Source organism: Chenopodium quinoa, unplaced genomic scaffold, assembly GCF_001683475.1.
Source record: "Chenopodium quinoa cultivar QQ74 unplaced genomic scaffold, ASM168347v1, whole genome shotgun sequence".
Taxonomy (NCBI): domain Eukaryota; kingdom Viridiplantae; phylum Streptophyta; class Magnoliopsida; order Caryophyllales; family Amaranthaceae; genus Chenopodium; species Chenopodium quinoa.
In genome coordinates, this window is record NW_018745080.1 from 2,590,543 (window position 1) to 2,605,529 (window position 14,987).

General features: G+C 36.6%; 1 protein-coding gene across 1 annotated transcript; it reads right to left on the reverse strand.

The window, feature by feature from the left end:
- Positions 1–21: 21 nt before the first annotated feature.
- LOC110709786 lies at positions 22–10,341 on the reverse strand. The gene is made up of 10 exons (XM_021888033.1): positions 10,127–10,341; positions 7,107–7,354; positions 6,911–6,944; positions 5,624–5,760; positions 3,751–3,817; positions 3,387–3,483; positions 2,125–2,288; positions 1,546–1,592; positions 1,418–1,468; positions 22–949 (listed from the first exon to the last, which is right to left on the reverse strand). Exons 1-10 carry the CDS (start codon positions 10,197–10,199, stop codon positions 278–280), a joined length of 1,590 nt encoding a protein of 529 aa, XP_021743725.1. The 5' UTR covers positions 10,200–10,341; the 3' UTR covers positions 22–277.
- Between the last annotated feature and the right edge of the window lie 4,646 nt (positions 10,342–14,987).

Here is a 14,987-nt window from a genome sequence, read left to right on the forward strand (position 1 = left end):
ACTAATATGCAATTAAAGATATATATACAAAATATTGAAAGGATTGCAGTTAATGCATACCAATTGTGCAAATTTAAAACTAAAACTGGGTGAAGCCTTCACCATCTGTACTAGTAAAAAAATAGCAAGAGAGAAAATTGAGAATTATCATAAGATGAAAGGACTGACAGACTAATAATAATCACAGCTATTGCCTCATTGCAGTTATCTTAAGGCAAGTCTTCCATAGCTCTTGATTTTTCTTGAGGCTTTCCCGATAACATTCCCATCATCGATCTCAATGAATATTATGAAGATAACAGGAACGACAGACTAGTGAATTCGTGATCATATCTATTGGCTCATTGCACTTATCGTGAGGCAGGTCTTCCATCATCATCACTCTGTTGATCTCCTTGAGGTCCCCCGAGAACATTCCCATCATTGATCGGAGAGTCCTATTTAAATCCTCGGGTGTTTGCTCATTAAAGTTGAAACTGAAGCTTGTGCTTCCAGCATTTATTTCTGGGCCATCAACACCAGCATTGTTACCTCCTTGTGGTTGGTCTTGAGAGCCTTGTCCATGAGAACCTTGTCCAGCCATATTCATGAACATACTAGCAAAATTAGAGAGCGGATTAGTAGGTCCGCTTTCATGGTTTTGCTCAGCAGACCTGCTCTGAGATTCCTGCCCCTGAAATGTACCCCCGGCCATATTCATGAACATGCTAGCAATATCTGAGGGAATAGCATTGCTATCAAAGTTAGTTGATGCAAATGGAAATTGTGTCTCGTGATGAACTTCCGCGGGCCTGCCTTGCCCATTCTGGTTGTGAGATGCATTTCCAGCAATATTGGTGAACATGCTCGCAAAATTGGCAGGAATAGTACCGGCATCAAATGAAACGGATGCAAAGGGTGGTGGGACAGCTTGGTTTCCTGATGCTCCAGTAGAATGGTTCCTTGAATCCTGGAAAGAATGAGAGCATTACTACCAAAAATGCCACATGTCAACTATTACTTGTAAATCATAGATCAAATTAAGATCCTCTCAAATTCTATAGCTACAGTCTACATTGAAGAATGTAAAAGCTTTTGGTTAGACAAGATGATAACTATTCAACTTTTAAGCCATGTTTGCTAAAGATTTGGTTTTCTCCAATCATGCCTCCAGGGCAAATAACAATTTAGAGAGATTGGTTCATTAAAAGTCAACTTAAAAACTTTAATTATAAATGTAGAGAAGAAACTAGAAAGGCAGGTTCTCTCAGTTTTTAATTTACTCTCTAGTTTGTCACCACTGTAACTCAGACTCCGGAAAATACAGACAATGGTTGCCTTTAATAGGAGAAAGGGGAAAGAGAGGATGATGAAATCATGTTAGTCGCCACGCCTCTGCACGATAAATTACTTGATATTGGAAAAGCTAGAAAATTACCTGATAACGACGTCCTTGCTCCTGTTCTTCATTCAATTTCTGCTCTGCCACCTACAAACAACAATGACAAATTAAGAAACTGGAACAAGTGCGGCACTAAGAGAGAAAGTAATTATCTATGTACAAACCTGAAGATTTTCTTTGACAGCATCATTATTTGGATCCAATTCCAATGCTGCAAGGTGAGAAGATGGAAAAAGTGAGATCAAACTATCAATAGCATTAACTCTTTTAATAAATGTAGAAAATCAAGCTGATGCATCTTTCTATTTCCTTTTCTTTTTCTATATCTGTTTTTTTTTAGGATGTCTAGTAAGATGGGGAGGGCTATGGTGGTAGGCAACTCTACATATTTCTTTGCCAAGGGATAAGTTTGACAATGCATCTTGCAGAAACAGAGGTAAACTAGGGGATTGTACTATCATCCAATTAGGTATTTCAAAGTGTGTTCACCAAAACATATAAAAGGTAAAATAACTTAAGGGTTCTTATGACAGTAATATTTGCATTTTGCACAACTCAACTAAGATCACGCAGGAATCTCTAAAACTGAAAGTACACAAATTCTGGGTCCTGATATTCTGAGTTAGCATTACAGACCTTTTCCAAAACCATTATTGACAGCATCATCACTAGACATACTGAAAGCATACAGTTCCTCGATCATGAAATTTGAGTAAACAACTAGAGACAGGTACCATACTGACCTCTTTTGTAGCCTCTATTGATTGCATCACTATATTTTCCTTGTGCATAATATGCAAGACCCAAACGACTGTATGCCTTACTATAATTTGGGTCAATTTCAATGGATTTGAGGCAATCTTTAACAGCTTCGTTGTATTTGCGCATCTGAGTATAAGCAGCTGCTCTGGGTGAATAAAAACAGGATAAAGTGCATAAAACAAATTACTTACGGTGAAGTTAACCAAATATAATCACCAAACACTGTAACGTAGACAATTTCAATTGATTTTATAAATGACACATAAATCAACATCTGGAATGAGAAGGATTTGACATTTGCCAAAAAAAAAAAAAAAAAAAAAAAAAGAGCCTCACCATATGATAATGATGCAACTCAGTATCCAACAATCTCCATACTTGCTGTGTCATATTTTCAATCAAATAAGTGGCCAAGTAGAAGCTTTTCTTTGTTTTCTTGTTTTATCAAATTTATAGTGCCAAACAGAAGCATTTAATGCAAAAGAAAAGGTTAAAAAAAATATAGTTTTCCAGACCACCTTTCTTACTTAATACCAATAAGAAAGAAAAGAAAAGTGGTCTGGATAACTTCATTTTTGGTTATATTCTCTAACCCCAGGACTTAACCAGACCCCAGCGCTGTGGTTAGTGCACGTGCTGCTTCCAATAAATCAATAATTAATATCTAATCAATGGTTGATGGTGATGGAGAGGTTAGTTTCTAAGGCTATTGTCAGTGGATCAACAACTCAGATACAAATTTATCGGTCAAAGTAGCAATAGATATTGTATCAAAGCAGAAAACATCAAGTTTCCAATTCCAATGTCCTTACCTAACCATAACCACCAAAGCTACCAGCTCTAGTGTTCAAGGCATCAGGCAGCACATTTGCACCAAGACAGCTAGGTATGCTGATACAGAAGGATCATCATAACTCATAAGCAACAAGAAAGGCTAGTCCTTTTTGCAGTACTGATGAAAGAAGTTCAAGGGCTACATGTATAGCAGAAAACTGATAGGTACAAGCAGGTTTGACACACAGCAACAGTAGAAAGAATGGTTAACATGGAAGTTTTGGAGGCATGGTCTTTGGTTCACCCAAGCAACAGATAGAGAGACAAACTCATTTAGTTGCTATTTCTAAACATGGAAAAAACTATGGAACATCACATCAAGTTAAAAACTGAAGCCATAAATTAAAAGCAAAACTGAGATGATAACATGGGGGGAAAAAACACTACTTGTAGAAATCTGTGAATATACCTGTTACAGTAGTACACTGCGTTTTCACAAAGAGCAATAGCGCAAGTATACCGCTCAATAGCATCTGAGTATCCATTAGATTGCACAGCTTTGTTGCCTAACACAGAGTAAGACATGCAATATATTAGTGAAGACATTTACATGCTAAAAACATGTGACGGCCTCTTGCCGAATTCATATAATGATATAACAACTCAAAACACATTTTAGAGAGAGAGAGAGAGAGAGATTGATAGTGAAATGTGCAAAATTATTAGACTGAGAATAGAAAGATGCATATACAAGCACATAAAATCCTGGAATGTACCACCATGCCTTATAGATGGCAACAAGTCCAATGATTGAAACGATAACTGAGGATTACCTAATGTCTTTAGAGCATCAGCCAAGTTTTTACGATCAAATATCTTACACCCAGATCTTTCCATCTCCTGCATAGAGTGAAACTTCCTATGTCAAGCGAAGATCTCCAATAATATAATCAAAACAGTTGTGTTAAGTAAATAGCGTGTGCATAGTTTACAACCACACTGATATAAAAGCACACCACAGAAGAATCTAACAAAAATAATGTTTTAATGTCAAGTTCTAACCTGAAAACAGCTTGCTATTTGTATATCTGTTCAAGTTTTATAATTATATTTTAATCTTCCAGCAATTTATAGAGGTCTACACAAAAGGCACACTCTGACTGCCTCATACACATAACCTTGGATCCACAAAAGTTCACATAATTTTTTATATAATAAGCTCCCTTACTCAGTTACTCCCACTTTAATAAAGACCAAAGCAATGATTGAAGAAGTACCTAGGATAAAACTTTCTTTTCTAAATACTCAGGTGCTTTAACAATCAAACTTAAAATACGCCAAAAGCATTCAGGGTTTGGGTGGGGGTATTCAACAAAGGGAAAGGGAATCAACTGTCATGATTCCCTTTGTTGATGTTTGATAGGCAAATTCAATCATTCCCTTTACCCCTCCCATTACCCCATTTTCCTCTATTTTCATTCCCCCCCCCCCCCAAGGGAATCACTCTAACCCCCAAACTCCTCTTCACCCAACTATCTTGACCAACCTTTTAACTACCTTGACCACCCTCGAAACACCAACTGCCCACCGACACCACCGCCCAACCACCACTAGAACCAAAATCCCAGCCCACCACCGACGCCGAAAACCACCAACCAGCCTTCTCCACCCACCGTCGGCGACCGAATCTGTTCCCCAGCCAACCCACCTCCCTCCCCTTCCGGCGTCGACCCACCCCCCTCCCTTTCCCTGCTTTCCGCCATCTCCGGCGATCCCCACCTTCTTTAAAAGCAAAACCCGACCCTCCCTCTCCCACCGTCGGCATCAGATCGACTTTCCCCTTACCCCAATACCGCCGGCGACTCAGCCTAAACCCTAATTCTAACCCGAAAAACCAATTTGAAGAAGAAGCCGCTACTATGAATTTTTTGAGTTGTAGACTCAATTATGAAGATTGATGATGGTGTCTGAAGTAGCCAAGCAGAGGATCAAAGCCCAAGTTGGAGCAGCCAGCCAGCCAATTCGAATTGAAGAAGAAAAAGGGGGCAGGTTTAGGGGTCGGGTTTCGGCGATTTGTGCAGGGGCGTTGCGGCGATTGCGGTAAGGGGAAGGGAAAGGGCTTGGTCGGCAGTAGGTTAGGGTACTGGTAGGTGGTCGCCGGCATTCAAGGGTGGTGGTAGGTGAATGGTAGATTTAAGGGGTAGTGGTGGTTGATTGTAGAAGGAGGAGAGTAGTGGTGGTTGCAAATGTGATTCCTTTGTTTATGTAAAACAAACAACAATACAAAAATGAGGGATTAGCTTTCCTTTCTCCTCCTTTCCCTTTGTTGACTGCATTTTGTTTACCTTGTGCGAACCAAACGGCCTCTCGGTATATAGATGTTAGGACATGCAATATATTATTCAAATAATATATTACCACTTTACCGGTCCTTTAATCAGTGATCACCTTTTTCTAGCACCCACCCGCCTTTTTCCACACATATTTGGTCAACGAATTTGATTCAGTTCTTAAATGGATAGATGCAAATAAATGCATGAACATTAAGCAACACCCAAATTGACCCATCAAACCCCCAAAATGCCACCTCTCATGGTGCAAAAATCAGCGGCCGGTAACATTCTCCAAAAGACATACACGCATATTGGCTTACTCTTCTGATAAGAAAATGGTATATAAATTCAAAACTTGTCAAAAGTTGCATACATTGACAGCATCGTGAAACATGCTTGTTGCTCTATCTAGCAATACGTGATCATCATCTCCATTTGGTGTTGTCCTGAAGAATCGGATTTTTTCTAAAGCATCAAAAAATTGCCCAAAAAGTTCATCTTTAGACACCCCTGCAAAGGCAATTATCAATCAAAACAACAGTGATAAAATAACCTTGAATATTTGGGAGCTTGTCAAACTCAAAAGAAGTGGTGGCGGCATAGAGAAAAGTACGGCATAATTTACATTGTCAAGGAAACAATTACATTCAAAATGTTCACATTCACATGTTGAGGGACATTTCATAATCAATCAAAGTTTTCTTTATATAAAATAAAAGGCTTCAATGTATTGTTATCTTACTATATACTTATTAAAATGCGTTCCTATACAAGTTTATGTGCCATGTGGCACTCCTTCATTCAATGGATCTTTTAATTTATGTAATTTATACTATATAAAACAGCTTTCTTACGTATGTTCATATATTTATAAACCTTGATTCAACGAGCTATACTATATACAAATAAATGTTCCTAAGCAAGTTTTGTCAATAAAGTTAATAACTTTGAAACATGCAAGATTCAAAACCGCAATCTAAAGTTTAAACAATAAAGTCTTGACCACTAGACTAAACCATATTGCAGGTCATCCTTTCAAAATGAATGATACAAAAATGAAATTAAAAAAATAATATCATGTCATTCATGCATTAGAGTATAAATGTTATTCATGTGATAATTCGGGGCATCACCAAGGCCCAAACGCTAGTTATTTAATTAAATAAATACGAAACTATATTAAAGAGGGGACACAAATGCAAAATTCCTTCATACCTAAATAAGACATGTCAGAAAGATAGAGGAACAAGTCCTACTCTTATCCCAACTAGATATATCATAACGGAAAAGGTTGCAAATCTTGTAAGTCTTTTACCATATCACTCTTATTTGCAGAATGAAATGCACAAAAATCTGTAGCCCATATAATCCAGGAATCAAATCCTCCCAAGTAGCGACTAAAGTGTATCAACAACTTTAAAGTGGAACTAAATTTTGAACACAAGATACCAAAAGTAGGAGTATAGGATATCCAAAACAAAGGTACCGGAACTGGAATTTTGCAAAACCTCATTACCCATTATGAAAATTCTCCTTATTTAATAGAATTGCATTACAATGACTGTATACCCACATAGCTTTGTCAGGGGAAGACAGATTTTATATCCAACAGAAACCAAAACACCATGGCAGAATGTTACAGAGGTTAAAAAATATATACCTGTATCACTGCTTTCCCTCACTTCAACATTACCCTACCAAGACAAGAATGAAATCTCAAGGTTAACTTAAATAGGAAATAAAAAATATAATTTTTCTCAGCAGAAAAAAAGGAGGGGGGGGGGGGGACAATAGTAGGACATGACTGAACGGACAAGAAATTATTATTTTCTAGAAGTAATTGAATGAGCATAAACCTGATTTTTGGATGTTCCTGAAACATCACCAGTAGCATAATTTTCCGCAGATGGTCCAGGTTGGGCCTCCTCGCTACGGCTGATTCTGACTTCACTTTCAGTATCTCTTTCCCGAGAACTGAAAATGTTTAACAATAAGTTAGGTTCTGGTTGCTCACTCTCCGGCAGTTGATGAAGTCTGAAGACTTCTTTCAAGCAATCTTTGGCAACTTCAAGACCTTCAAGATCAACTCCGGGGGCAGGTTCAACTGTAAAGGGATATAAAATTGAATAAGTTACAGATAAATACATGAATTTCACATCAGGAGTACAGGCAGAAGGGTTTGAGGCTACAAATTTTATATCAACGTATCAATGTGCCTGGCTGATAGGATAATTAATTATATACAAGTCAAATATGATGTTTGACAACTATTCTTGTGCAGCAGGCCCTTGTCTGTTAAACATTAACAAAAATTAAATAGAAACAACATTTATACATCATAGAGTATACTCATTCAAGGGCTTTCAGGAACCCCTAAGTCAAACCACCCTCAATCTCCACACAGACACATAGATAAATTTGAAGCAAACATGTCAAATGATTATGGCACATAGTGTATGACAGTATGTAGCATAGAAACTTGTCACCAAATCCTAAAAGGCTATAAAAGCAAAATTGATTTCAAAAAGAAAAGCAAAGAAAAGAAAATATATCCTGATTCAAGCTGTGATGCCATTAAGTAATCAAAACATTTAATTGCCTTTTTCCTAGCAAGCACATATAAAGATAAATGATTTATACCCAATACTCTACAAGGATGTATGGAAAAATCTGCCTTCACAGTTTACACAGTAAGGTAGTGGGATTAAGGGCAAACTTCGCAGAGATAAGCAAAACAAACATATTTATTTTCAATATCTATGGTCTCAATTGAAAAGCAACACCGACGAAGAAATCTCCTAAAATGTGCTTTGTATTATAGTATAACGCCCACAGCCAAAAAAGATAGCTCAAGGCAAAGAAATATTTATAGTTAGTAAAATATTAACTAGAAACAAAATTAAGATAGCGGGCTTTGGAGTGATACATCAAATAACCACAAATGTGACAACTGATTCTCCCCGGCAACCACCAGTTTCAAACCATTATATCCAGTATCAGAAAATTACAAAGGAAATGGCCTCCTTCAGTACATTTTGTCGCACGTCAAGCTGGAGGTACACAAGGTGCAGTTGCAAAAATAGCTGTTATATAAGATCTGTTGCAACAGCCTTGGCCAACAGAGTATTCATAAGAAACACTCCCCCCCCCCCAATCAATCTCTTTCATAAGTGTTTGAAAAAGCGTGCCTAGGCGCAAGGGGGTTAGGGGTTTACGCTTAATTGGTCTGGGCGGGGCTTTTTGGTTAGGCGCACTTAAAGCAAACTTCAGCCAAATTGTTTTAACTGGCCATATAGTGCGCCTCACTTCAAAGAGGCGCACCTAGGAGCAGCAGAACCTCTCTCACTTCAGTGCACCTTGAGCTTTTGTATACATTGCTTTCATAAGAAACACATTTTTTCAATATCTATGGTCCCAATAGAAAAGCAACACTGAAGAAGAAATTTACTAAAAAAAGTACTGTAGTATTATGCCCACAGCCAATATGATATCTCAGGGACTCAAGGCAAAGATATATCTATAGTTAGTAAAAGATTATACAAAAAAAATTAAAAAATTAAAAAAAAAACACTTCGTATAGCAGGCTTTTAAGTGATACATCGAATAACCACAAATGTGAATCCCCCAACAATCACCAGTTTCAAAACATTTTGCTGCTAATCAAGTCAAGCTGTACACAAGCTACAGTTGCATAAACAGCTGCTATATAAGATCTGTGGCAAGACTTGCAACAGCCTTGGCCAGCAGAGTCCCCCCCCCCCCGCCCACACACACACACACAACGGCAGACGATTAAAAAGCTGAATTTAAAAGGCTGAATTCGTATCAATTCCTGACAGACCTTTAATATAATAAATCCGATACCAGAGGAATTTATTGACCAATTGTTCATTCCAACTGTCCAAGTCAAATGCCTACCAAAACCCATCAATAAGAGAGGAAAAGCATGTAAAAAGGCTGTTTTCAACCCCTCCCTTCCAAGACTAGCAAGAGCATAATTAAAATTCAAGAGGGGTACAGTTAATAGAGTATTGACATATTTACAGCGCTAAATTCAACAAACAACAGGGCTATAGCTAGATTTAACGAATACAATAAGAATAAACAAATAACAAAAAAAACCTTCAACGTCTCCAATCCTTACAATTGCCTATCACCCCCTCTGGCACCGCCTCGCCCCTGTCCATTAATCACCACCCCCACCAACCAAACCACCACCTGTCTCACTCACCATAATTGCCACCCATCACTATCTTCCGCCTAGCACTCAGCTCCATTTGGGTATTCGGATATCTCAAATCCATAAACTGATACTCAATTATACCTACCTATAGTACTGTACTTAGGTCCAACCCAATGCTTAACCTACAAATAGGCTACCTTTAATTCCAACAATCTTTCCTGAAAAACTCTCAATAAGATCAGTAGCAAACCTCACTCTTTACTAACCCCCAGCACTCAGCCACCGAGGCGCCGGCTGAAGAACATCTAACATACAGTGATATTGTTTAGAAGATCACTCCCCCCACCAATGCCCGGCAAAAAGGAACGCTTCATGAAGCGCCCTTAACCCCCCTCCGAAAAAAAAAATAAAAAAATAAAAAAATTATAACAATAGAGAGTGATTGCAAGATTCAAATGCATATTTTCACAATCCAAGAGCTGATTTTTATTCATAATCCAACAACAATCAAAATCAACCTAAAAAACTGAAAAAATGATGAACAGATTCACAGCAGAAAATACATCAACAACCAGGAAAACTCAATGACAAGTAACAATAATGTATGAAACAATGAATTATAAAACAACATTAATCTCTAAAAATGGAAAAGCGTAAAAAAAAACAAAGACAAAGATAGAGAGAAAAGCATACCAGAATCGAGAAAGTCCAAGAAAGCACGGGTAATACGGCGAGAGATGGGAGCATCAGTCCTCAAATTCGCCATGATGGGTCGGGGAACACTGGAGAAGGAGAAGTGGGTTGATGATGATGAAGAATTGTCGGGTAATATGGAAAATTTATGAGAGATTGGATTGTAAAAGGAGAAATTATTCTAGGCTTCTTAAAAATCAAAACTTTAATTTTAATCAAATCATGTACAAGTACTACTTGCTTTATTTTAATAAAGAGCGTTTTGTCTTCAAAAAAAATAAAAATAGTGTTTCTTTTTTATTGGAAAAATACACTTTAATAATCTCAACTTTACCCAATTTACTTTAAATAATCTCAACTTTTACTTGTGTTTTTCTTTTTTCAATCCCATTTACCGATAACCTGGAGAAAAGATTATTTTTTTTGTAACAAAATATAATTGCCACGTGTCGTTTGTTTATTGATTCAAAAAAAATTTAATAAATTTTTTTTTAAAAAAGAACATTTAAAGAAAAAGAAAAAAAATTCAAAGGCCAAGCCTGCCATGACCATCGCCAGTGGCCACAGCCTCCCTAGCCCAGCCCTATTTCCGACCCTGATTTCCGTTTTCCGGCGCCCACCACCAATTTCCGACACCTCTACCCCGATTAACCTAGCCCCGAAACCGTAAGCAACGTTGGAGCTTGGGGCAGATTTCGAAGGTGAGGAAGAAAGAAGGTCGGTTTTTGGGTGGAGAGAAGAGAGAAGGTCGGTTTCTGGGTTGAGGGAAGGGAGGAACAGCCGGTTTCGGCGGTGTGGGAATTGAAGGGGCGTTGGTTTCGGCGGTGTGTATAACACCTTAGAAATTTCTTTCCTTTAAAATACCTATTTTGCCCTTTTTAAAATACGAATTAGGAAATTCTAAGATATTACCACCACCGTGATAACGGCTAAGGAAATTATCAAAGACACACAGCGAAAGACTTGTTTTAAAAACCATTCAAAATAAAACCAACTTCAAAAGTCAACCAAACGAAAGTAAAGTCAAACAAAATCAATCTACAACTTGGAACCATTGTAGGCCCTTTTAAAAACCAAACAAATACTTAAAACCATTGTGTTAATCTCACAAGCAAATATATATAATAATCAAAGCAGATAAACACATCATATCTTTATAAGAATTAAACAAGATTCGCTTTTCACTCATGCCCATCATGAATATGCTTTATCACCTAAAAGCTTTCCTTTACTTTGTCCCCACTACTCGCCATTAGAAATGGGTCGTCATATGGCCAAGATAAAGACAAGGCCAAACAAACATACAAACGCACAATTAGCAATGATGAGTACATAAGCGTAAACGAATCACACTAACATGCTTTCATCCTAGCATCACACAACTTACCTTATTGCACCTGTTTACAAGCATACAACATACAACACAATCAATGGATAATTAAATTTCTTATTTAATTTGATTACGCAACGAACGGGTTTCCCACCAAATCCCTGCCCCAAATAAATTGAGGTAAACTACTCCGAGAGCTATTCGGGTAGGCATAAATGTCACATGAAGTGACAGGACGTCCAGCGCATAAAATAAAAAATACAGCGTCTTGTACTCCCAGTAGAAGTTATGATCAAATATAAATTCACATAACTCCCCCCATATGTTCATACTCTAGGTATATACGTCCCAAGAGTTTTTGTGCGCAATCTCTTTCAATTTACGTTGTTTACATATTTTACACTTGGTGATGACTTTCAATCCACAACATAATCAATCAACATAAATCATTCAAGTAATCAAACATTCCAATTTAATTCTTGAATTATTAGTAACCATAAATGATTTAATGTTGAATCCTTTTAAACTACCTCGGTGTTGTTAAATAACACCTTAAGCGCATAATGCACCGCAAATCCTATCCCTCGGTCTTTAAAACACCTTAAGTGCACTTAGACATCACATTTCCTTCTATTCATGTGTACTAAGACACTTACTAGCTCAATTCCTATGCTTATAGCATCAATAAAAATTATATAAACCAAAATAAAATTCCCTTTTTATATTTTAATCCAAATTAAACATTTAGTTTAATCAAATGAGCCTCTAAACATGCCAACAATATAAGTATGGTTTAATAACAATATTTTATGTGAACGAGCGTGAATTTTGAATAGTTCCGCCCATGTAAAATACCGCACGTTCTCCATTTCAAGGATGATGGGAATGTTGTTTTTGATATTAGAAACAGCGAGTGCCGGATGAAACGAGTTCTTAGAGTTCGACATGGTGGTTGTGCAAAGGAAGAAGAAAGAAAGGGAGAAAAGAAGGAGAAGATGAGGGGTGGAACAAGGCTAGGGTTCAGCGGAAGAATGCCCTAGACTACTGATACCATGAAGAAAGTATATTCCGTGAGTATTCTCATTGCTTAGCCTTCAATATATACAATATACAGAGTTATCAAATTCCCTATTCTAGGCTACAATTAAGGAAACTAATTATACACTTTGACTAAGCATAATATTTACATATATATCTTAACAGCCAATTCAAATTAATAATTAATTCAACCAATCATACTTCATCAATATTTCACCAAGAATCATTCCAACTCAATCAATTCAATTCAAGTCACCAATTCCAACAAGTTCCTAACATGATACTAATTTTAAAATCATAAAAATAAATCCTAGCAAGCTTCTACACGCTTAAATAATATCGAGTATGCGTATGTACCTCGAATATGATCTCAAAATCGCCACGACTACACGAAATCACTCACTTGGAAGTTTCCTACAACCCACAATTACAAAGAGATATTAATACTCATTCATATTAAATTTCCAGCAATATATACACTCTTTAAAACACTTTTAAACCTTAAACATACTGAAAATTAAATTAAACCATCTACTTTTATTCCCAATTAATGGGTAATTAAAATACCTTCAAGAAAACTTTATTCTAGCCTCTACACAAAATTTTCAGCAATATAAAAACTCTTAAACTTGCTGTAATTTAGTTTAAAAAAACTAATTTTAATAGTTTTAATTAACCACCATTAAATTCCATCAATAAACATCAATTTAGAAACTTAGGGTTTACCAATTTGGAGGTTTTTTCATATAAAAACCAAACCTGAAAATTTTGTGAATTAAACATCATTAAAAACATTATAAAATCATCACACAATACCCAAGACAATAATTAATCAAGGCTAATTAAAAATTGATGCAAGAATTTTTTTTTTCTTTTGTTCGAACCCGCATGCACAAGAGGGAGGGAGGACAGCTGCCGCCGCCTACCACCAGCTGCTGCTGCCGGTGTGTGCTGGTGGTGGCCGGTCGGTGGTGTTGGTGGCAACCGGCCACCCTTGCGGTGGTTGTGCTTGTGTGTGTGTGTCGTGCATAGTGAGAAGGGGAGGGGGAAAATTAAGGGGAAAGAAAATAAGAGGAGAGAGAAAGAGAATTTACTTTTGGGTATTCTCCACCTTGGACAAAGTCTAATTTGCTCATAAGATTGGTATTTATACTCCCTCTCAAAACCCTCATAACTTAATTTCCCTTTACCCTTAATGATCCCCATTCCCATTTAAATTGACATTTGACTTTCTTTAAAATTCCATTGACTTTAAAAATTCTTTTTATAAATTAAATATGCCCCAAAGTTTCTAAATAAAGAAATAAAATATTTTCAAAACCAAATAAATATATAGAAATGGATTTTTAATTAAAATAAACCTTTTAAATTATTAAAATACCATAAATAATTCATTTCAAATTATTTAAATACGTCGTACAATAATACTTTAAATTAATATATGTATAAAAATACGGGGTATTACAGTGTGGGAAGGGAGAAGGTCGAATATGAGTTTAGGGAAGGGGGGGACGACCGGTTTCGGTGGTGTGGGAAGGGAGGGGACGCCGGTTTCGGAGGTGGGGTTGGAGTGGGGGGGCCGATTTCCGGTGTTAGGGTGGTTGGGACTTGGGAGGCGAAAATCGGTGGTTGGGGGCTGGGAGGGGGTGATTCGGGGGTAGGCTGGGGAAAAGGGCCACCGTTGGTGGCTAATGGCTGGTGGTTTGGATTTTTAAATTTTTTTTTTCCTTTTATTTTATTTTATTTGTAACCCAATCACGTGTTAACACGTGTTGGGTAACCTAGAATAATGGGTTGTTGACTTTTGTTGACCGGTTTGGGATTGAAAAAAGAAAGCGCAGGTGAAAGTTGAGATTATTGTAGAATAATCAAAAGTTGGGATTATTTAAAGTAAATTGGGCAAAGTTGGGATTATTAAAGTGTATTTTTCCTTTTTATTTTTGAAAAAAAATGAAATTTTCTTTGAGTACGAAGTATTTGGAAAGTATATTATTTGCAATATTGGTAAAAAAAAAGGATGTTTTAGATTATTTGTAACAAAAGTTTTCTTTCTTTTTTAAATGGTCAATTCTATCTATCTTTACCTCTTGAATTAACACTCACCAACAATATTATCATTTCATATATCCCTTCACAAAAATAATACTCTCTCCGTTTTTTTTATTTGCATCACTTCTATAAATAGTAACTTTATACTATATTTTATTACTTCTCTCTATCATTTTAAACCCCACCCAAATTATTTTATCATTTCTCTCTCTCATGGTCCCCACTACCCTCTCACATACTTTCACTTTTATGTCCCCATATTATTTTTATCATAATAAATTATTCATCTACTCACATCATTATATTATATCAAATTCATTCTCTTAATATTCCGCACATTTGCAAGTGATGCAAATAAAAAAAACGAAGGGAGTATTATCATATTCTCTATTTTTAAAAGATATGCACAGAATATATACGAGAATATTATCATATTCTCTATTT